Source organism: Cnephaeus nilssonii (assembly GCF_951640355.1).
Source record: "Cnephaeus nilssonii genome assembly, chromosome: 16".
NCBI classification, from domain to species: domain Eukaryota; kingdom Metazoa; phylum Chordata; class Mammalia; order Chiroptera; family Vespertilionidae; genus Cnephaeus; species Cnephaeus nilssonii.
In genome coordinates this window covers 25,559,698-25,585,233 of record NC_137087.1, presented here as the reverse complement: position 1 = coordinate 25,585,233, position 25,536 = coordinate 25,559,698, and the positions used below count along the sequence as shown (strand labels likewise).

At 38.6% G+C, this 25,536-nt stretch overlaps 1 protein-coding gene across 4 annotated transcripts in view; it reads right to left on the bottom strand.

The window, feature by feature from the left end:
• JMJD1C (jumonji domain containing 1C) overlaps positions 1 to 25,536 on the bottom strand; it is a 244,456-nt gene that overhangs the window by 203,879 nt on the left and 15,041 nt on the right. Inside the window, exon 1 of one of the 4 annotated variants that reach the window (XM_079793542.1) lies at positions 3,317 to 4,768. The exons of 2 other annotated variants lie outside the window; for them this stretch is intronic. In XM_079793542.1, the coding sequence (XP_079649668.1) occupies positions 3,317 to 3,484 (168 nt within the window). In that variant the 5' untranslated portion in view covers positions 3,485 to 4,768. Of the gene's footprint in view, positions 1 to 3,316; positions 4,769 to 25,536 lie in introns of those variants that run through there. One more of the 4 variants, XM_079793545.1, reaches the window with a different exon arrangement.

Here is a 25,536-nt window from a genome sequence, read left to right as displayed (position 1 = left end):
CCCTAAAGTAACTTTCAAGTTTTGATAGTTATCCTTCAAAACATGTGCCATAAATATGTACAGCCAATATTTCTAATAAATGTGCTGATGCTAAACTGTTCCAAGTTTCATTAATTTAGAATTATAAATGTAAACGAAATATGAATGTAAGAAAGTCTAGGAGTTAACTTTAACACTTTAGGTTCTAGGTTTTAAAAACCTCAGATTACACTATAGTAAATTCTTCAAATAAAGACTGTTAGATAAAGGAGAACTGTTAAAGGTTCACATAAGCACTATTCAAAACTAATTTTTGAGGTAATATTTGCATATAGGAAATGCACATATTTTAAGTGTACAATAAGTTTTGACATTTGTATACACCCCTGTAACCAGCAATCAAGATTTATAAAACATTTCCATCACCTGGGAAAACTTGTTCTTTCCAGTCAATCCCCATCATCCGCATATATTTTTCACTTTTATCCACTGAGCCAAACCGGTTTCGGCTATTTTTCACTTTTAAATATGCAGCTATGTCTTAGCCCAGTGGTCGGCAAACCGCGGCTCACGAGCCACATGCGGCTCTTTGGCCCCTTGAGTGAGGCTCTTCCACAAAATACCAAGGCCTGGGTGGGTCTATTTTGAAGAAGTGGCATTAGAAGAAGTTTAAGTTTAAAAAATGTGGCTCTCAAAAGAAATTTCAATCGTTGTACTGTTGATATTTGGCTCTGTTGACTGAGTTTGCCGACCACTGTCCTAGCCAGTTTGGCTCAGTGCATAGAGTGTTGGCCTGTGGACTAAAGGGTCCCGGGCTCGATTTAGTCAAGGGCACATGCCTGGGTTGCGGGATCAACCCCCAGCAAGAGGCAGCCAATCAATGATTCTCTCATCATTGATGTTTCTATCTCTCTCTCCCTCTCCCTTGCTCTCTGAAATCAATAAAAATATATTTAAAATAAATATCCAGCTTAATGCCTTGCCTTTTAACAACATAGTATATGTAAATACCTCTCTTTATATCATTTAAATTTCCATGTAAGAAAGTAATTGTTTTTCATTTTTATAACTTGACTCACCAATAATATTCATAACTTAACCCTTTGCACTAGGATGTCGAGTGTGACTCGACACGGTTAGCAGTAGAATAAAGGAATCGAAAAAAGCAAGCAAGTGCAAAGGGTTAAAACTGTATTTCCTAATTTTCATGTGTGTACTAAGATAAAATACTGTGGGAAACACAAAAAAGCATTCCATGTTTGTCTTGAAATAATATTAAAATGCTCAGCTGTAATTCAACTATCCTAATAAGAGTAATATGCAAATTGACTGTCACTCCAACACACAAGATGGCTGCCCCCATGTGGACACAAGATGGCTGCCACAAGATGGCAAGCAGGGGAGGGCAGTTGGGAGGGACCAAGTCTGCAAGGGAGGGCAGTTGTGGGTGACCAGGCCAGCATGGGAGGGCAGTTAGGGGTGACCAGGCCTACAGGGGAGGGCAGTTAGGGGTGACCAGGCTGGCAGGGGAGCAGTTAGGCATCAATCAGGCTGGCAGGGGAGTGGTTAAGGGGTGATCAGGCTGGCAGGCAGAAGCGGTTAGGGGCAATCAGGAAGGCAGGCAGGCGAGCAGTTGGGAGCCAGCAGTCCTGGATTGTGAGAGGGATGTCCGACTGCCCGTTTAGGCCCGATCCTACCGGGATCGGGCCTAAACGGACAGCCGGACATCTCTCGAGGGGGTCCCAGATTGGAGAGGGTGCAGGCTGGGCTGAGGGACACACACCCCAATGCACGAATGTCGTGCACTGGGCCTCTAGTCTTCTACATAAAAGGCCAGACAATTTCATATCATAGTAAAAGGAGAAATACAGAACATGTCTTTTACACAAACAAAAAGGTTATTGAATTGCCACAATTGCATATTATGATCAAATTTCAAGGTCGATTCTTTTACTTTTTCAACCAGAATAACAATGAAAACTTTCAAAATTACCTCTATTCTGCTTATTTCCAATCAGAACTACCTATTAGCAAAACAAATGTATTTTGCAATATCAAGTCAAACGCCTTAGTGACACCATATCATTGACTATGGGCATGAAACAAGGTTTACAAAAACACTCAGAAACTCCAACAGAAAAATTAAAATAGGTATGTACATGTATAGATAGATAGTGAATTTGGAATTGTGAATCCGCATATATATATAAAAGGAAGAATATTCCCAAATTTTAAATTTCCAGTGAAAATTAAGTGCCCAGGGCACTTACCAATAAATTGCATGGATTATGTATTCCTAAACCAACCTTACAAAGCTTAGTGAATGTCTTGCTTCTACTCTGCCCCTTACTTCTGACCTGCCCCCCAGTGAAAATGTGCTTGGAACACTGACAGAACATATCCCACCTCAAAATCGTACACATTCCTACACTACTGAAAGAAAACACTGGCAGTGTCATGTGTAAGGAAAAGAAAGGAAAGAAAAAGACAAAGGTTCAGCTGGGCATTTCACGTTTTAATTTACATTTTTTTTGTTTCTCTTAAAACAGTATAAAAACCTAAGACGGATGATCTTCAAAGCACTTCACTTCTAACAAAAAAACACAACACTACGTAAAAAAACGTTAGGAAGGAAGGAAGGAAGGGAGGGAGGGAGGGGAAGGGGAAGGGGAAGGGGAAGGGGAAGGGGAAGGGGAAGGAGAAGGGGAAGGGGAAGGGGAAGGAAGAGGTTAATTTTTATGGCCCTCCAAACCAAAACTTCATTTTCATCGTTTCCGGTTAGAAATACAAGCATCTAGGGTGGAAAGAGGTGAAATCTGGGTACCACTGCCGCGGCCTTTGCCTCAAAAACATACTCCAATCCCAGACTGACTGTAAACGGAGGTCTGTCCGTTTCTCCCTCCCCTTCATCTGCCTCGCGGTAAGTTTCACGTCGCCAACCTCTGCGCGGTTCAGACTGGCGCGAGGAGATGCTGGTGGATGACCCCGACAGCCACAGGGTCCGCCCGGTCCCCCACCGCCCACCCCACCTGCCGGCGCAGACCCGCCTCTCAGACAGACCTCCGGGCCGACCCCTCCGGGACAGGGGCCGAGGAGCCGGGCCGGGGCCCCGGCGGACGCTAGGGAGCCCGACTCGGTCACGGCTCCCATCGGGAAAGCCACAGGCAGGGAGGCGGCGACCCCGGCAGGGGACGTGGGCAAATCCGCCTGGAGCTCGACGGAGGGGCGTGGCCGCCAGTTGGCCAGCGGAGCAAGGTGCCAGAGGTAAGCCAAGGTATGGCTGCGAGAAAGTGGGGGTGCGGGCGCGGACTCGGGATGCGGGGCGCCGCTCTCTTACCGCCAGGTCCGGATGGCGGCAGTCCCGGTGTGACACAGCTCGGATGACCCCCGCTCGCCAGCCCCGCCGGCTGCGGCCGCCCTCCCGGCGCTCCGGCCGCGCCTCTTCGCCCACCGCCAGGCACAGGAACCGCTTCCCCACCAGCTCCGGCCGCGTCTCCACCGCCATAGCCCCCACTGGCGACGCGGCCGCTGCTGCCGCGTCCACTGCTAGGCGACCCACGAATCGCCGCTCCTATCGGCCGCCCATGCTGAGGAGAGCGGACCCGAGGACGGAGGCAGCCCCGCGAGCGAGCGCGGACTCGGGGGCGCACCGGACGCTCTGCGCAGAGGGCACTGCGACCTCGGTCGCCTACTCAACACTCTCCTGCGCTCTCCGTCTGGCAGCCTGACTGCAGGGCTACATGGACACGCGCGCACACCGGACACGCACACAAAACTGACAAACCCCCCGGCCGTCGGGAGCGCCGCGGCCGCCCGGCCAGTAGTACTCCGCCTCCCATCCACCCGCGGCGGCGAGCGCGGCGTCTCCTTCCGCCGGCGCGGGCGGGGGAGGGAGCCGCGGAAGAGGGTCCCAGGAACCACCGCAGACGCAAAGTAGTGCCCGGCGCGGCGGCGGCCGTTGCGGGACGAGGCAGGCCAAGGAGGGGAGAGAGGGGGAGGAGAAGGGGACGCTCTCCTCCAGGAACACGCGAGAGCGTTTGAAGTCCATCTTTCCACTCGTCGCTCCTTCGGTGGGGGTGAGGCGAAAGTGAGGAGCGCTGGTTTCCACTCTGGATCACAAAATAAAGTCCAGGTTAAACGCCACATCTGCAGAGCGGTGCTTTTTGGAACGCCTTAGGAGGTAGACCAGCTTTGCCTGAATTAACAGTCCTGTAGTCCCAGCAGCAAAGCACAGCAACACTTTCAACTGAAAACTAAGCCCACAAAGCTCAGTCACTGCAGAACAGTCCACGACTTCAAATGAAAATGAAGAAAACACTGTTATCCTATCTATCTCCCCTTTAGCGGCGACAGCAGTTACGTGTTTGAGCTATTCAGAGATTCACACCTCGCTACCGCTTTGTTGTAAGAACGCCAAACGGGGCGCCCCGTTGAGCGCTTTTGTCAGTAACCTTAAAATTCAGACTGTCTCTGAGCAATTTGAGCAGTTTTAGTACAGTACTAGCGCATATCTCAAACTCACTGGTCAGATAATAAAAACAGGGAGATGCTCCGGATTCAGTTATTAGAAAATACCGTGGAAAGAAAAGGAGTTTGGCCAATCACAGCTCAGAAAAATAAATTGTTTACTTCCCGTCCAATCGCAACAAGACTTTGTAACCGATACACATACAGATCTCCAACCCTGGAATCCTTGTAAATCAAACGGTACAGATTTGTTTTTCTAGTGTTTTTAAAGGGTAGTTTTTAAAACCCACTTTGTTGTTTTCAGGGCCTTATGATTATAATCAATTCCAAAAACCTAGCCCAATAAAAAGTTATTCTAAATTTTGGTTTCTTAGAGATTTTCCTAAACATGTACTTTTAATAAAAAAGTTAACTTTCTAAAGGAATTTACACTAATAATCTGAATGTTTAAAATAAACATAAGGCTTTTATCTGCTTTCTTAGAAAAACCAAGCTGAGCGGTTTGAAGTGGGAAAAACATGGCCACTTCTTTTTTTTTTTTTTTTTTTTGGCACTTCTTAATAGGTTAGAAACCAAAATTACAAAAACATACATTTTATTTTTTAAATATATTTTATTGATTTTTTACAGAGAGGAAGGGAGAGGGATAGAGAGTTAGAAACATCGATCAGCTGCCTCCTGCACAACCCCTACTGGGGATGTGCCGGCAACCAAGGCACATGCCCTTGGCAGGAATCAAACCTGGGACCCTTCAGTCTGCAGGCTGACATTCTATCCACTGAGCCAAACCGGTTAGGGCACAAAAACATTGACCAAAATCTATTTTTTATCATCTTAAGGCCAAATATAGAATTGTAGTATACCAAAAAGGAAAACTTTTTCCACAATGCATACTGGCAAGTTATGAGAAAAATTTAATTTTACATGTGCAATTTTATTTCCAAGTTCATTCTTTTAATATCTAGTGTATAATACTTAGCAAATCATCTTGTGAACTACAAACTTACATTTCTAAACTCTCAACTTGGATTAAGGAGCCAGTAAAATAACCTGGTGAAAATAATATGTGGAAAGAGAAAAGACAGAAGATCTGTATTCAAATACCAAATTATCAATGACTTGCATTGTGATCTTGGGCTTGACACAACTCTTAACAATGGAAATTGCCTGCTTCCTAATCTCAATGATATTCTATAAGCAAGTGAAAAATATAAAGTAGTTTGAGAAAAGAGATGCAAAGACTATTATATAAATCTCAGTCACTAAATTATATTTTTAGGGTATTATGTTGTCAGATTGTATTACATGAAACTTCCAGCTGATTTCAATCTTATAGTCAAACTCCTCTAAATGGACCCCTAGAAACCCTCACTACATGTTTTTTTCTTATTGAATTTACTGGGGTGACAATGGTTCACAAAACTATCAGAGGTTTCAAGTGTACAACTCAACAAAACACCTGTACACAGTACAGTGACACTCACTACATGTTGAAAGCTGTCCTTTTAAGTGCTTTGAAAAGCATGTAAATTCACTAAATCCATCAAAATATTTCAAGTGCAAAAACAAAGTTTTCATAAGGTCATATATCCTCAATATTTTCCACCAAATGTCTTCTATTCTTAGATAGTATTTTACTTATCCCTTGATTATAGCCAGTGTGCCTAGAATACACAAGAAAAAAAAAATCACCAATTTGTGGATATCTTGCTATTGGAAAAACTTGAAATGCATTTTTAAAAATGTAGAATATAAAGGTCTTAAAATATTTTTGTTTGCTGGCATTTTTTGCTTTGTTTTAGGGAGTATTTATATTATTTTATTTTTGAGAGCAAATCATCACTATACATAACATGGAGTTAAAATAAATTTTAAAGTCAGATTTGAAATTTTATAATATTTATTTGTTCAATCAGTTCCCTTACATCCTTTGCTTTCATTAAGATCCTCAGAAAATGACAGTATTAGTCAATGTAAAGAAAAGAGTTACAGTATTTTTCACTATGTAGGCAAAGAAAGTTCACACAGGAGTATTTGAAATGACAAAGTTTACTTATAGAAGTTGAAAAATTAAAAGTACAGACTAGATTTTGTATTTCTTCCATTCTCACATCTAAATATGTGAAGCATCCATCTTCTATAAAAACTGCTGTTTGAAATTTTAACCCTATTTGGCTTCTGTAAATGCTTGCTTGCTTAAATAATAAGGAAAATAAGGCTACTCCCACTTCAGAGAGGCCATTAAACCTTCCCTGGATGGGGTTATCAGTGCTGGCACCAGGCCAGGCCTTTGGTTGAGGTCTCAAGACCCCAGCACATAGAGGCTCTTTAAGAACTTGCAAAGGGGGCCGGAAACACCCCATATTTGGGAGACAAAGAAGGTAAAACATTTAAATAGGGAAAGTTCCTCCATGTTGGGGCCCAGAATTTGAGAGACATTTTCCTCTGGACCCGCGCATAATAAATGTAACTCCATCTCTCTAAGTATTGCTTGGTTCTTCTCTGGTTTTCTGTAACATATGTACATTAAATATATACACACATCAATTCAAGCAAATGTCATAATCTATATAAAAGATACATTAGGAAATCATTTTTAAAAGGTATTCATTGCAATTATAAGCCATCGTTATCCATTTAATTATCAATGATTTAGTAATTCATGAAGTTTAACAAATGGCCTACCAGTTATAAAATTGTCACTTTTTGACTTCGTGTAATTATAGGAAGGGCTAATAATCTGCTCTCATACACACCAGTATTTTGTGTTACTATAGGTGCATATTTTAAACATCACAAATAAAACAAATTGATTTAAAATTTTAGTGCATGTATCTTACAATACTAGCCATCATTTATGAACACTTACTATGTGTCAGACACTATGCTAACTACTTCACACATGTAATCTCACTTTATTTTTTAAGATGAAGAAAATGAGGTTTAGAGTAGTTTAGTTCTTGCTAAAAATACACATTAAGGAACTGGGATTCAAAATTAGGCCTTATGATTTCAAAGCCCCCTGCATTATACTAAAAAATCACTAAAAGGAAATATAAAGGTGAGTCACCTCTTTATGAACACAGATCATTAATAATTGATTTGTTTATTTAGCATTTACTGTGTGTCTCATATCCTGAAAGGTTCTGGATATAGGGCCTCTGTCCTTGAGAGGTCTATTTGGAAAGATAAGACAATAGAAATGCCTTGGTTTGTTTATTTAAGGATGTATCAGTAGAATAACACACAAGGTAAGTTTAGTGCATTTTAATAAATAATTTTCAAATCTATTATATCTTGGAGGTTTTTATCAATTATCAAATGTACATATTTATGGGTACATTTATGCACTGTGGAAGCCAGTATCAAAATTAAGGAATCCAAGGATTTAAAATGAATTATGCAAGTGAAAGACCAAGAATAGAATGGAAATAAATTTGTTAACATGTTTATTTTTAAACCTTAAATAATTTTTATTTGGATATTTCCCTAAGCTCTTAATTAAACTGAATTGTTCAATCACATTTATGATAATGATAAATAACTCAAATGTCACTTCCTCAAGGAAGCCATCTCTGATTCCCAGACTAGGTCAAATTCCCAATTATGGATTTTCAAACCATTTCCTATTTGTCTTATCACAATTGTATTTATAACATTTATTGTGTAATTGACTGTTTTATATTTGTCTTCCTTGATAGAATATAAGCTTCATAAAGGCAAGAAAAATGTAACTTGTTCATATTTATAGTCCCAGCATCTACTATGCCTTGTAAAGAACATATACTCAATAAATGTTATTGAATTAACAAAGGACTATAGCAAAATGTACCTTTTGCTAATTCGAACCCAACTAAGAGAAACTTAGTTTATTTCTAAATCAAGAGTCCTAAATAGATTTCATGTTCTTCCTACAGGGTTATTCATCATATTCAAAATAATGTCTTACATACATTATCTCATTTCACGATGGAGGTACAATGGAAATCCTTCAAAAAAATTGAGCTTTGCCCAGCTGCTGTGGCTCAGTTGGTTGAATGCCATCCCATGCACCAGGAAGTCACTGATAAGATTCCTGGGCAGGATACATGTTGGGGGTTGTGGGCTTGATCCCCAGTGGGGGTCGTGCAGGAGGCAGCAATTAATGTTTCTCTCCCTTCCTCTCTCTGAAATCAATAAAAACATTTAAAAAAACAAAAAAAACTTGAGCTTTACCAGAAAGCAAGGTTGTTCCTGAGAATAATTTCTAAAGAACACATAGAAAGAGTTACAATTCACAAGAAAAACATTCATTTTGTTACCAAACTACCAATTTAATGCAAACCCAAAAATGATCCTATGAGTATATATCCAAAACACCAAGCTATTCTTAGTATTCTAAAGAGAACTGTCTCAAATAATGTATTTGATGGAGCCAACACACAAACATAACTTTCTGACTGTCTTCTTGATGCCATGTGAAATGAGCAAGAGAGATAAAGGAGGAAACTAGAACGAAAGGAAGGAAGGAGAAAAGAAGTACTGGGCCTTTTCATTGTACACTCTCCACATGTTACCCAGGTTCCAATTTAAATTCTGGCTGCACAAAAACCTATCACTTCTTTTCAACATTTTCTATTAAAAATGAGACTATGAATCCAATTTTTAATAATAACAAACTTAAAACATTAGAAGAATGCACACAGCATTGGATATTTCCTAACCTGTTGAGGGAGAAGCTACAAGAAACAAATGGAAAGTTCCAGTGAGCATTCATGAAGGGTCTTCCCAGGGTGTCCCCACAGTACTTTTTGTTTGTTCATCACCCCTTCAACTAACTACCACTAAAATATGCTAGATGGCAGCTTGCATTTTGCATCGTCAACTACTATATTAGCTCCTTGACTTATGAACAAATTAGGCTCCTAAAGGATTATGTTCTGTTAGTCTCACAAGCTTTCACTATTGCCACATGTTAGTTGTGGCAGAGCTATAAGTCCTAAAGAAAAAGCGCTTCTATAGTTGGATGTAAAGCTATGAGGGAACGTCAAAGTAAAATCTAAGCTAAAAAGTAGTATGTATTGATTAAAAAAATTCAGCATGCTAATAACTGTACTCCATTGAAGCTCTCCCTCAGATGAAGCTGGATTCTACACAAGGAACTTTTACAACCAAGAACACACAGTTTCTGAGGCACATTTCTCAAATTAATGGCATCTGGCTTCAAAGAAACAAAACTAAACAAAACAAGATCTAGCAGTGAAATATGGAGGATCTAGTCATTCTTTTCTTTGGCAAATTCTAGAAAAAGCCACATGATTAAATATAAGATTTATAACATACAACAAAACATATATGTATTAAAAATAAATTATTCCATATAAAGGAAAGCACTGTCTTTTGGCTCCACATGTGCTTCACTACCATAGATAATTTATTTATTCAATTAAAGAGAGTGTATATTATAGTGCTCCAATTCCAAGGCTTGTTTTTACAGAAGCTCAGTATTTTTCCTTTAAAAATCACAATTGACACATATGAAAACCAGACCTCAAAAAAAGACTTTAACTACAAACTTAAAATTCAAATCAACCTCCCCAAAACAGTCTGCTACTCCAGGGCACATTTTGATAGTATCTAAGATTAAATGTCTAAGAGAAACACTCAGAAGGCTAACCAATTTTTCTTTTTACAAAATATGCAAACACTTAGGTTACAACTGGTCAATCCCCATTACACAGAGCCATTTACAAATGTATGTTTTAAGATATGTATCCCAAATGTAACAAAGTAGAAATTAGCAATCACATATGCAGTGTAATGAAAGAGCAGGAATCTGGGAAATCTACATTACTTCTACCACTAACTACTGCATAGTTTGGACAAACCAGTTTGCTTCTCTAGGAATAATATATAAAATGTACAGGCCGATATAATCCTTAGAGATTCTAAAAGTTTGCTCCTAAGGCTTCTGAATAATTCAGCAAGTAGCAAAGCATACTCTCCTATAACACGGTGGGCTGTTCAAACCTGAAAAATGTTAAAGGGTTGACAAATGTTAAAGGATTATCTCAAAAGTCTTGGAAAAGATATTCATATTAATCATTAATACACACATACTAATAATACAGACCAAAAAACTTCCCAATTAACCACCACTGCAGAATGGCTTCTTTGCCCTGCTTTCTAAATTTGCTCTTAAAACTAGCATATTAAAATAATCTATCAGAACTAACTTTAAATGGAGGAATTTTTTAGATACTATGCATTACAAATAACCTTTGTATTTTAAACTTTTACCTTGCATGCCTTCATGTTTTTCTGTGTTTATAGTGGCTAAAAATCCTTTTTTCAACTATTCTAATTACAAAATTATCTTACAATCATATTTCATTTGTTTTTATATCTAAATTTACATGAATGCTTCTTTCTTCCACTTACAATTTGTTTTTTATATTCACAAGTTTTAAATTTGTATACAGTCAATATGCTAATATCTTTATCTTTCAACCTTAGATAATATGTAGGTATTCTTCTGTATTTTCTTCTAGTAGTCTTATAATTCAATTATTATAATTCCTTTAAAATTAGATGATAATATCTACCCCTGAGGGAGGGATAAGAAATCATCCTGGCCCCAAACAATAAAGGTCTACTGCTACTGGGGGAAAGTTTAAGCAGAGCCTATCCTCAAGAGTAAAGATGGTCGGACAAAAGATAAGACCTCATCCCATGCCCACCACTAAAAAGCAAACCAGCTCCCAGTAATAAGTAACAGCACTCTACTAATAGAGAAGGAACAAAGGAGTATAGAAAGAGCCTCCCTGAAGTACAGATGTGCAAGTAAGGCCTAAAGATATAGGTGAAGTAAAAACATTGAGTTAAAACTTTCCAGTAAATCTACACCCACCTTAAGTACGAGGCGATGATGGAAGCTTTTAAAGTTGATGATGGAATGAAGATAACCAGAGCACAAAAAGGCATAAACCCTGATCAACTCCAGGCGAGACTGATTCAACTCTTCAAACTAACAGCTTAGCAAAACAAGAGTCATACCTATTTCTTGGCATAAATACTAAATATTTCTATTTCTACTATCCTGCAAATGATGGCTGGCATCCAATTAAAAATGGAGGTGACTTCCCTGGTCACTAAGGTAATGCATACATGTGCAGCTACCATTACCTTCTCTATAAGTTGTATGAAAACATCTACTTACGTCTTGTACTTGTACCATTCCTTCAAATAAAGTTATTTGGTAACCACCTCCCCCACAAAAAAATAATAAGCCACACAAAATCTCAAAAGCAAACAACTAAATGAAACAAAATAATCAACAGAAGCAGATTTAAGAGATAACTCAAATGTTGAAACTATCTGCCAAAAAATTTTTAAAAAGTTATAAATATTGATGAAGGCTCAAATGGAACAGGTAAATAATACCCAAGACCAGATGGCAAATATCAGATATAGAAACTGCAAGGGTTGAACAAAAATGCTAAACGAGTCCATCTGAAGTGCAAAATATAATACATGCAATAACAAAATTCAAAAAGCCTTTGTGAAGCTCATCAACAGACTTGACACAGATAAGGAAACAAACAATAACCTTGCAGATAGGTCAACAGAAATTACCAGAGCTGAAACTGAACAGGAAAAAAGAGTGGGGGGGAAATATACACAAAGAGGTGTAGGAAGAGTTTTCAACTCATTTTATAAAATGAGGCAAGAATTATCCTGATACCAAATCCAGAAAAAGAAATTACAAGAAAAGAAAACTATAGATCAATTATCCCTCATAGATGCAAAAATCCTCAACAAAATATTACCAAATCAAATGCATAAGTTATAAAAGCATAATACAGGAATGCAAAGCAAATTGATTCAACACTGAAAGCTCAAGCAGTGTAATTCATCAGATCAACAAACTAAAAAAGAAAAATATGATGGCACCAACAAATGTAAAAAACTAAAAAAACATTTGAGAAAATCCAATCCCTATTCATCTTTTTTTTTTAAAGTCCATTTTATTTTTTTAAAAATATATTTTATTGATTTTTTACAGAGAGGAAGGGAGGGGGAGAGAGAGCGAGAAACATCAATGAGAGAGAAACATCGATCAGCTTCCTCCTGCACACCCCCCACTGGGGATGTGCCTGCAACCAAGGTACATGCCCCCGACCAGAATCGAACCCAGGACCCTTCAGTCCGCAGGCCGATGCTCTATCCACTGAGCCAAACCGGTCAGGGCTATTCATCTATTCTTAATAAAATTCTCAGCACATCAGGAATAGAAGGGCAACTAACATCATACTTAATAATATAAGACAATGTTTTCCCTAAGAATCAGAACAAGGACATGAGCTGTCACAATTACTGTTAAATGACAGCATACTGGAAATCCTAGTTAGTGCAATAAGAAAAAAGAAATAAAAGGCATACAGATTGAAAAGGAATAAATCTGCCTCTATTTACAAATGGCAGGATTGTCTATGTAGAAAATCACAAAGACTCTTCAACAGAGCTCCTAGAACTAAGTGAGTTTATTTAGCAAGTTTGCAGGATACAAGACCGATATACAAAAATCAATTATATATCTATACACTAGAAACAAAAAAGTACAAATTTAAACCATACTACTCACAATAGTACAAAAACACACACATAAAAATACATACAAATGTCAACAATAAACATTTTTTTAAAATACATACAAATGTAATAAAATATGTACAAGATCTCTATGCTGAAAATTACAAAGCATTGATGAATAAAGGAAGACATAAATAAGTGGAGAGATAAACCATGTATATGTATTAGAAGAGTCAATTCTCCCCAAATTGATCTATAAATTCAAAGTAATCTCAATCAAAATACCAGCCAATTTTTTTATGTTGACATTGATGAGTTGGTTCTAAAATCACTAAGGTCAGGCAAAGGAAGGGAAATAGCCAAAACAATTTTATAAAGAAAAAATTGGAAGACTCATATTATCTTACCTCAGGACTATACTCTAAAGTTACATTAATCAACTCAGCATGCCATTAGCAAAAGAGTCAATAGACAAATAGAACAAAATGGATGTCCAGAAATAGACCCATATATAGATACAGATACAGTCAATTGATTTTGACAAAGGTAAAAATGCAATTCAATGGAGAAAAAATAGTCTCTTCAACAAATAGTGCTAGGGCAATTAGACATCCACATGCCAAAAAAATAAAAGATAAATAAATCTTGACCCATACCTCACACTATACACTACTAAAATTAACTCAAAATGGATCACGGACCTAAATTTAAAATATAAAACTAAAAAACTTTTTTTGTTATGAGTTCAATAACAATCCTTTCACACCTGGAGCTACTCAAAGATGGGTAGGTATAGTTCAATGTAGAATAATGAGAAGTGATATCTTATCCTAGAAATAAAATTCTCACAACTGACAAAAAAGTATTATAAATATAACCCAATTTACTCAAATTTCAAATTAGTAGAAATCACACTCTGAAAAGCATCACTGTGCATGACTTATTTCCACAATTGAACCAGAAGTACTTTGAAATCAGGGATTGAGGATTTTTTAAACCCCCACAGCAATTTTCACAATGCCTAGCACACAGTGAACATTAGGTAAAAGTGTTATATGGATGAATTATTGTTTTTCTCAATTTAACGACAAAATATCTGTTAATTTATTCAGCAAATAATTGTCAAGGCTTTACGATATGCCAGGCACTGTTCTCTGGTGTGGGGATCCAAAAGTGAATGGGAAAGACATGGCTTCTGCTCTCACCAAGCTCACAGAGTGGTAGACATAGAGACAAGTAAAAAGATCTTTACAATTTGGTGTTAAGAAGTGAGAAATCCAAGAGAAAATAATAAGTGAATGGATGAATGGACAGATGGCAGCACACAGAAGGGGAAACTAATCCAGGCTTGAAGTTGGGCAGGGATGAGGAAGAAATGATAGGTTTGATGAAGAATGAATGAAAGTCAGCCAAAGAAGGAAGAAGGTAAAGGGTTCCAGGCAAATGTAAAAACTGGAAAGGCTGAGAGAACATGCCGTGTTTGAAGAAGTGAGAGAAATTCAGCACAACATGACTTAAGTTTGGAACACATAATGGCACAAGGGTATCTGGAGACAGAGGAAAGATGTAGGAGTCCAAAAAAACAAAATGGTGAGAGCTAAGGAGGACATGTTAGCAGGAACCAAGTGGCCATGACCTAGTAAAAAAGCCCTTTATGAAATTTTATTTTAGACTACTGGCAAATGGAGGCATTTAAGGACTTTAAGGGAAGTAATAGAATCAGATTTGCATTTACAACGATTAATCCACTGCAGCATGGAAAATGGATAGAAAAAAATAATTAAGAGGTTGTTGTAATAAGTTAGCTTTTCTATCTCTTCTTCTAATTGCAATGCTTTTCTAATGGCACTTTACTATATGGGCATTTTAAAACATTCATGTCTCTCCCACCTGAAAAACAAGCCCATCCACTTCCTTAACTGCACATCACCCTGCAGTTACTATTCTTTCAACTTATCCTATTTAATAAAGAGGGAATATGCTAATTGACTGCCACACCCTCACAAGATGGTGAAACCCACAGCCACAAGATGGCAGCGCCCAGTCCCCTCAGCCCCGCTTCATCCAGCCAGAGTCCCCCATTCCCCTCAGGGGAAGGCAGTTGGGGGCGATTGGGCTGGCAGGGGAGGGCAGTTGGAGGCAATCAGGCCAGCAGGGGAGCGGTTAGGGGGCTATCAGGCAGGCAGGCAGGTGAGTGGTTAGGAGCCAGCAGTCCCAGATTGTGAGAAGGATGTCCCAGATTGGAGAGGGTGCAGGCTGGGCTGAGGGACACCCCCCCGCCCCGCACGAATTTTGTGCACTGGGCCTCTAGTATTATTATAGTCACATTTCTTAAAAGTCCTTTATCCAAAAAACGTTGCCTGGTTCACTCCTCACTTTCCCTAGGCCTCTACTCAAACATTACTCCAAAGTGGGGCTTTCTCTGCACTTTATATGTAGCAGCATCCCCTTTTCCAGCTCTGACATTCCCCAACCCCCACCATCTGACACTTATTGGCAAGGCATTATACTAAATTCATGACAGCCATTACATCAGCAAAGATAACACTTGAAGTTAAAGACCAAGTTCACAAAATTAGTTAAATGCAGGTAAGCTCATGGTTGGTATCACAAAGTTGAGGTAGAACAAATCTAACAATTCTGTCTTCTTTTCTCTTTGAAGAGAAGACAATGTCACCTGCTAAGAATAAGAGGAAGATAATGAGATGGGAAGTTTGGGACAATAAAGAAATAACTCTATGAAAGTATTAAAGGACTGCCAGGCACAATTAAGGACCTGGCTGAATCAGAAAACACAAATTTATGGTTACATGATCTGTGTGATTTTTCATCAAGAATACATGTGAAAAATAAATAAGGCATACAATTAAACTAATGGTTCTTAATCAAGGAGGGTGGAGTGGGGGGGGGGGGGGGGGAGGAGACAATTTTGGTTGTCACAATCTGCATCTAGTTGCTATTGGACAGAGGCCAGGGAGGCTACTAAACATCCTACAGTAGACAAGACAGACTCCCACAACAAAAAATTATCTGGTCCAAAGTGTTAACAGTGCTGAGGTTGAGAAACCCTGGGTGAGAAGCATCTAGGTTAGGAAATTTCCTAGATACATCCATGGAAAGATAATGAGACAAGATAATTGAAGGCAGAGATTAGAGTTAAGGTGATAGACCATGAAGGTAGGTAAGAAAAAAGTTTAATACATAAGGAACCTGAGAAGGAAGGGCAAAGTGGCTTCTGTATTTGAAATGCCTCAATAGCTGATATGTCACCAATGAGAGGACATTCCTATTGGGTGAGTGCAAAGGCAGGAAAATCTAAAGTATACCTGGAGAAGGCAGTGATGGATAATAAGGCCAGAAGTTTCGGAGACAATCTATGAGGTCCTTCTATGCCAGGCTTTATCTTAAATGCCAAGAAAATATACTGATATTTTTAAAAAGAGATTAGCAAAGATGGAAGTAATGGTTCAGAAAGATAGGTCTTCCTATTGATTATATGTACTCTTTTCTGTGTGTACAGTGTGCTTCAATATACAATTTTTAACTGCTATATAAAAATGTATGTGTGAGGAGCCTAAAAGGTAGATAGAAGACAGTCTGCTAGATTCCTTAAAAATTAATTAATTAACTAATTAATTAATTAATGGAGTAGGAATAACTGAGTGAGAAAACTAGAAAGGTAAGAGGCTATGATAGAGTGGAATCAAATTCATATTTCTGAGGTGGAGCATTCAAAGTGACTGAAAGGGCTAATGTTTATCTTTGGAAATTACTATAAGAAAAATATATAACTAAAAGTTGCTAGAGATGATGGCAAGGAAATGAGAAATTATATTGCTGGATGGGCCACACACTTGAATGCAAAAGATACTAGAGGGATGGCAAGAATAGAAGGCAAAACAGTGAGCTTTATTCTTCAATAGGCAATGGGAATGAGGAAGGGAAGAAAGTGGTATGATTGGGAGGCATGAACCTCAAGGTACTGGGATTTTCACAAGAGGGAGAAATAATGCTCTGGAATTGGCAATAGACAGTGAGGAGTAGACACCATACTGCATGACCATGGAAAGAAAAAACAAAAAACCACCTATGACAGAAAGAAATAAGAGGCAAGTTTCAGTAGGCAAGGTGATGACCAAAAAGCCATTGGTCTTCCCCAAAAGAATAACATTTTAAATAATTTATCAAAAATTAACTGCATAAACCAAGGGAGACTGGGAAAAGACAAACTAATATTTACAAATAAATATTTTTTCCACTACAAGCAGGTTAAAATTTTAAAGTAATGTACTTTCTTTGTTGCCCTCTGCTATAAACTAGGCTATCAAATAAATAATAAAATAGTTGAACCTACCTATGTTTTTAAAAGCTTCTAGACAATTTGCAATGCATTAGGTATTAAATATGACAAAAGACCACTGTCTAATTACTATAGTAAAATTTTTTGAGTATTCTACACAACACTTTAAAGAGTTCATGCAACTTTGAAAATTTAATATTCTCAGTAGGCCAAGAATTATTATGTGATACTGACTGAAAGGATAAAGCAAATAAGACAATTAATTAACATTTATATAAAAATATACCAATTACAAAAGCCATTTTTAAAAACCACCAATTATAAGTCTAGTTTACCATATAAAGTATCCTATTCAATTGAAAAGTCAATAAGAGACAAATGCATTAGTCTCTTTTTATTTGTACCCAGCTAGTGTAGCTCAGTGATTTAGCATCAACCCATGCACCCGGAGATCACAGGTTCAATTCCTGGTCAGGGCACACGCCAGGGTTGCAGGATCGGTTGATGTTTCTCTCTCATTGATGTTTCTCTTTCTCTCTCTCTCTCTCTCTCTCTCCCTTTCTCTTTCTTCCTTTTTAAAATCAATAAAAACATATATATTTTTTAAGTATACTAAAGCTTTAAAAAAAATAAATAAAACTTGGCTTGCTGACGAACCTGAGAGGGATAGCTATGGAGATCTTCTAACATTCCTCCCAGTGTGGCCACCGGTCTGATCTTTTCTCAGAGCCTCAGGTAGCACTAATAATATATCAGGCAAGATGCATGAGCCATTGGAGCTTGCTGAAGAAAGCAGAGAGAGGGCCACAGACCCTTTCAGAACATCTTCTTTGTTTTCTATGGTCCAAGCGCACTTTTACCACGTTGTAGTCCTCAAATGTGCAGAGCTGCCTCCAACCTCTGAGTCTTGAACATGCTGTGCCCTTTGCTGGAATGCACTTTCCCATTCTCAATCTTTGGGCCTCAGCTAAATCACCACCTCTTCAGAAAGGACTTCTCAGACACCCTCACCTATAGTGACCACCTCTGTTATTTTTCCTTCCTCACTTCTCTATTTCCTTTTTAGCATTCAGCACAATCTATAACTATCTGCTAGTTTATATCCGTCGTATTAACAAGAATGGAAGCTTCATGAGGAAGCTTCAACTTCCAATACAGTAGTCCAATAAACATTTTTTTGTTGAATACATGAGTAAAGAAGGTATTAATAGCCGAAGCCAGTTTGGCTCAGTGGATAGAGCGTCGGCCTGCGGACTGAAGGGTCCTGGGTTCGATTCCAGTCGGGGGCATGTACCTTGGTTGCAGGCGCATCCCCGGTGGGGGGTGTGTAGGAGGCAACTGATCGATGTTTCTCTCTCATCGATGTTTCTGACTCTCTGTCTCTCTCTCTTCCTCTCTGTAAAAAATCAATTAAAAAAAAAAAGGTATAATAACAAAAATAAGATGAGTGGATAAAAAAAACTATGGTACATTTACATAATGGAATACTACAAGGCAATAAAAAAGAAAGAACTCTTACCATTTGCAACAGCATGGATGGACCTGGAGAGTATTATGCTGAGTGAAATAAGCCAGTCAAAGAAAGTTAAGTATCACATGATCTCACTCATGTGGAATCTAATGAACCAAATAAACTGATGATCAAAAATAGACTCAAGAGTCATAGAAGCATAAACAGACTGTTGAACCTCAGAGGGAAGGCAGGGAAGGGTTGGTGGGAAGAGATCAACCAATGAACTTGTATGCATATATGCATAACCCGTGGACACAGACTATGGGGCAGAGGGAGGACGGGAGTGGGCTGGAAGAGGTTTATGGGAGGAAAAGGAGGACCTATGTAATGCTTTCAACAATAAAGATTTTTTAAAAAAATAACAATAGTGATGGTAATAATAACAGCTAACATTTACTGAGCACTTATCACCTGCAAGGCACCCATAATGAGGGGTTTACAGATAAAGTACTAGTTTATCAACCCTAGAATTAAGAAAACTGAGACAATGAGCTGGTAAATTACCTCGCCCTATGATCTACAGGGAAGCCCAAAAGTTGGCAAAGAAGAATTTACTCATTAGATGGAGAAAACTGGAGCCATTCTTTTTCTTAACTACTCCACTTCTATCATTTCTCTTACCTTTCTCATTTTGCTTCACGATTACAGCTCCTCTTTTTTTTTTTTAATATATTTTATTGATTTTTTACAGAGAGGAAGGGAGAGGGATAGAGAGTTAGAAACATCGATGAGAGAGAAACATCGATCAGCTGTCTCTTGCACACCCCCTACTGGGGATGTGCCCGCAACCAAGGTACATGCCCTTGACCGGAATCGAACCTGGGACCCTTCAGTTCGCAGGCCGACGCTCTAGCCACCGAGCCAAACCGGTTAGGGCCGATTACAGCTCCTCTTTTTCATCACCACCTTAACCTCCCCCCCCCCCCCCCATTATTTTTCATTACTGACCCTTTTCTCCACTCCACTCAATCTGATTCAAAATAATTTCAGGATGCACTTTGATATTTATTTATAATATTATAACATAAGGTAATTAGTATTCACTAAAATATTATACAAAGACCTACGATTTTACTTTTTATAAGAAGATCTGCATCTCCACTCCCTATCCTCCTTTACAGCAGTCATATTAGTTGTGGACTGTTTAAAATTTAAAAAATGAGAAAAGAAGAACTTCCTTTTCTTTCCTTTCTCTTGGTTTCCTAAAAAGGTGGATATGAATATAAAAACTGCCCAAGCCTATCTGTACCATAAAGAGCCCCTTCTTTACTGTGTCTGAAAATTTGCTTTGGAGTACAAAATTTAAATTTATGCCCCATTTCACACTGTCACCACAGAATCTTTCATAGTTGTTCCCACATCAGCTTAGAGCTACAATCCTCCTCAGGGGAAAAAGCAGGTTTGGGCTCCAGACTCTTTCCAGACAAATAAGGAAACTTTCAGAGAGCTTTCTAAGCAGTTGAATCAGATAGCTGCCACAACACTTCTATGGGAGTCCCAAGAGGAAGTTTTCTTGCCAACTTCAGAAACAGCTATTTGTTACCACAAAAGAGAATTCATTCTAAAAGAAAACTAAAAGAAAAGGAAAATGCAACCTAGAAGAAATTCCTCGCCCTTATAGAGAGTTTATTTTTAAATAATACATAGAGTAATTACACCTTTTATTTGAAAGACAAGCTGAATCTTCAAATAAAAAGTTTTCTTCTGATATGAACAGAAGTCTGACAAAATTAACAAAGAGAAGGGAAGTTTTCTTCTATATTATAGAATTAAAAGATCATTTTTAAAAAGTTAATTAGTAAAATACAAATAATCATTAAAAATACAAGAAAAAAAGTTATACTTTTATACACCAAGCTCAAAATGGCAAGTCCAAACTGGGATGGTGCAGAGGGGGTGGGGAGGGATCAAAGCAATTGAAAATCATTCAGACAAATAACCCACCACAGTTTTGCCCAATATTAACTAAAGTCTCCACATTGTTTTAGCTGTGAGATCCTGACTAAAATATGATGCTAGGTAACAGTAACATTTTAAGGGATGCGTCAGATAAAAGTGTTAGCTTTCTGTTTAAGTATCTGTGTGGAGGGGAGGGGGGAAATGATTTTAAAATTGTCTGGATTTCTTTCTTTCAATTTCTATCTCTTCTTTATTATTTCCCTTATCTTCTTTTTTTCAACACCATCCATAATTCAAGAAAATTCTCTGGGCATGGGGAGCTAGTAAAATTATGTATTTACAGAAGAAAATTTTAAATAAAATCTAGATTGACACCTATGTAAGAATCACAGGCTATTTTTAAGTAGAAACTAAGTTCTACTTTCCGAAAGTACAGATTTTTTAAGTAATAAAGTCAACAGCACCTAAAGAAGAGAACATAAATGTTCTGCTCTCACACATAAATTAATTTATGGGCTAACTATTTTCATAGACCACACACGTGACCACTACGAAAGGAAGTAATAAAGACATATAAAGGTAAAAAAGGCTGTTAATATTAGAAGGCTTCCAAATTACATTAGGGATGTTTTCTTTCTAATCCAGATGTCTAGTTCACATTTCAAAAAAAAAAGAGAGAGAGAGAGAGAATGTGAGAGAAATGAGAAGTCAGGAAGTTTTTTCCTCCTATAACTGGTAAGAAAGCCGGGTATATGATTTCTGGGTATCCTGACTTTGAACTTTTTTTCAAAATACAGACAGTCCTCAGGTTACATCACCATCTCCCATTTACGGTATTTATAATAAAAAAAAAGTTCCATCATTTCAACGTATGTATATATGTGCTTTATGTTTTTTATTATTTATTTACCACAGGTAAAGGTCAGGAATTGTTATCTTTCTTTTAATTTTTTTTTACTGTTTCACTTCATTACTGCTGTGTATGTGCTCCATGTGAGTGACGTAGGTGCTTATGTAGGTTGGTTTCCACTTTCAGTGAAAATCGCGTTAAGTCGCGCAATAGGAACGGATCTCCGACGTAACCCAAGGACCTACTGTATGGAAAATTACTGACCCACATTAAAGGATTATAAAGCTCCATTATAAAATCAGTTTCTAGGTTCCAAAAGTGCTAAAAATATTTTAAATTTAAAATGTCATCATAGTAAGTCCATACTTTTCAGAAGCAAACATATTTTAGTTCCTTTGATATTCTGTTTAAGAACCAAAACAATGTGATACCAAGTAAAAGATAATTTAGCTTTGCCCAGCTGGTATGGCTCAGTGGTTGAGCATCGACCTATATGAACCAGGAGATAACGGTTCAATTCCCGGTCAGGGCACAGTCTGGATTGTGGGCTCAATCCCCAGGAGGGAGCCTGCAGGAGGCAGCCAGTCAATTATTCTCTCTCTCCCTCTCTGAAATAAATTTTTAAAAAATAAGATTTTACTGTTGGGGGTGTGAAGAAATGAGCACAAGTCTCCTGTTAGTAAACGTTGTAAATTGTTATAACCTTTTCTAAGAGCAATTTGGCAGTATATATAACAAAGTTTAAAATGTATGTACTCCTGAACTCAGCAATTTCCCTTCAAGGAATCTTGTCCTATCAAAATACATGGACAAATGCTCAAAAGTATACCATATTATGACTAAAGAGAAAACTTGAAGAAAAGTAAAATATTTATAAAAGAGGAAATTGAGGTTCATACTGGTCAGGTCTCTGTTGCAAAGACAAAGGCTCACCCTCAAAAGTACTTTCTCTTCACTTTATTCCTCAAAGCTCAGGTAAAGTGCTATTACTTGATGCCCCCCCCCTTCCCACTCCATGTAGGATCAGCCTCCTAAGAGCTTTCATAACAAAGCCAAATATTTTAGCATTTATATCACTGTGATTTATTAACAAAGTCAAGACCACGTTTTTTATCTGCTTCTCCAAGTGCCAAGTACAGTGTCTATGCATTAAAAACAAATAATTAAAAACTTGTTTTTTGGATCTGTTCACTGAAAAATTAAGTAACAATGAGTACGAATAGCACCCAGATTGTAGTCTCTAAATACCAAGATTTTTTGAGCAAACAGCTGATGCCAGGTCTGGGTCAGGACATTTACAGGATGATCCTGGGGTGTCGTATCATACCAAAAAAAAAGAAGCAATCAAGGACTACTAAGGTCATGTCAACTTGAAGAGCCAATATGAACATCAATAAGTAAACTAATGGACTAAAACATCAAATATTTTTAAATTTTTGAATTCCAAAAATACTAGAATTATTTCATCATCCGTAGAGGATCCTAAGAAACCAACTCATTAGTTTCAAAATTGATAAATGAAAGTAAATATCTGAGCATTTATCCTTCCTTTCCTATTCAAACTTTACCTTAGGGTAATAAATAACTGACAAAGGGAAATATCTCTCTTTTAAAATATTCTGGTTATTAGATATCAGGAAGAAATAAAATAAGAATACCACCATTTTGCAACTCCTGATGACTTAATGGATTTATGCAATGACCATCAATGGCTAAGAGACATTATGTGCCTATATACAATACAACTTATGAGGTAGTTTTGCCAAAAAACTCAAATCTGAATTTGATCAAGCCTCTAAATCTAACTACCAATTTGTAGGAAATGCAGGGGCAGAGGGACATGTTAAATGATACCACTGGTATGACATTAACAAAATCAAGACTAAGGGAAACGCTAGAATAAATAACCCAAACTTTTTCAACAAAAAAAGTACAGGGAATAGGGGGGAGGTGGAGAAAAGAAAAACTTACAGATTAAAAGAATTTAAGAGACAGAACACTGCACAGACATTTTTTTTTATTTAAATATATTTTATTTATTTTTTACAGAGAGGAAGAGAGAGGGATAGAGAGTTAGAAACATCGATGAGAGAGAAACATCGATCAGCTGCCTCTGGCACACCCCCTACTGGGGATGTGCCCGCAACCAAGGTACATGCCCTTGACCGGAATCAAACCTGGGACACTTGAGTCGGCAGGTCGACGCTCTATCCAATGAGCCAAACCGGTTTCGGCATGCACAGACATTATTTTTATCTCAAAAGAAGCAAACAAACTATTTTTTCCACAACGGAAAAAAATATACACAGTAATTGAAGAAATATGGATGCTGGATAGTTGGTAATATTAAAAGGTTATGATTTTGTTTTGATTCTTTGGGAAGGAAAGGATAATGGTACCAAGGAAGGGAGGGAGGGAGGGAGGCTAGGCCTATCTTCTAGAGAGATATATAAACATATTCAGAGATTAAGTTATACAATTTGCTTCAAAATAATCTTAGGCAGGGGGGTGTCAGTGAGGGTAATGATGAATCAATGTTGGTCATGCATTCATAATTGTTGAAATTAGTTGTTGAATACATGGGGATTCTTTACTACTCTCTGCTTTTGTATATATCCAAAATTTCCATGAATAAAAAATAAAAAATGTTGCAAGGCCTGAGACATAAGTAGTATATTGATGAAGATGAAAAGAATAAAAAACTGAGCAACTTGCTCAAGATTCCCAGTCAATAAGAGGAAGGGTCAGAGCTTGAACTCAGTTTCTGGACTCGTGGACCTGCTAAACACTGTAAATTAATCAGGACACATGAATGCCCATATTATCAGCTCACTTCAATGTCACCTTATTGGATGCTATGGATAGAGTTTATAATATTTCAGTTATTCTTCCCCTGGTAAAAAAACAACAAAACATGCCAATGGCTACCTAGAAAACATACTTTATTCATTTACAGACATAAATTTTTATATTATCTATAATAAAAGCCTAAGTGACCATCACAACCGAATGGATGACCGAACAGGTTGCGTGGGGCGACCAGGCCGGCAGGGGGGTTAGCGAGGGGCGACCAAATGACCAAGCAGCAGGCTGCATGGGGCAACCAGGCCCACAGGGGGGGGCAGTTGGGGAAAACCAGGCCGGCAGGGGGGGCAGTAAGGAGTGACCAGACCGGCAGGGGGGGCAGTTGGGGGCGACCAGGCCAGCGGGGGGGGGGGGGGGGGGCGGGGGGGGCAGTTAGGGGCAATCAGGCAGGCAGGCAGGCAGGTGAGCAGTTAGGAGCCAGTGGTCCCGGATTGTGAGAGGGATGTCCGACTGCCGGTTTAGACCCAATCCCCATGATCAGGCCTAAACCAGCAGTCGGACATCCCCTGAGGGGTCCCGAATTGGAGAGGGTGCAGGCTGGGCTGAGGGTACCACCCCCCACTCCGTGCACGAATTTCATGCACCAGGCCTCTAGTTCCAATTATAAAATGTGTTCCAATTTAATGGAATGCATGAAAGACACTTAAGGTCAGAATTATTTTTCACCAAACTTGCCAATTTTATTCTTTCTATCTCCTTACTTGTAGGGAGCGGTTATAGGGTTAAGCCTCGGACTGACCTGCTGGCAAAGTCGCAAACAAGTCCCAGCTTGGAGGGCACAGCCCTCTAAGCATAATTAAGCTTGATCTTGTGACTGCTCCCTAGATCTTTCCTGGGTAGCTAATGGGCTGTGGGAGGTGCAGCAAGTGCTGCCAAAACAAGTGAAACTTATAAGAACATTGTAAATTACCTTGTTTGCCTCTGACTATAAAATAAAACATCAGTTTACAGTCTGGATCTGTTCTGTGGCCTCAGCCAGGCACAGAAGATCCACCTAGACCCAGCTTATTCTCTTTGTCTGTCTTTTCTTCATCCTTCACCGGCCCTCCCTCAGTCTCGCCGAATCCTTGGCTGTGCTGGCACGGCACACTT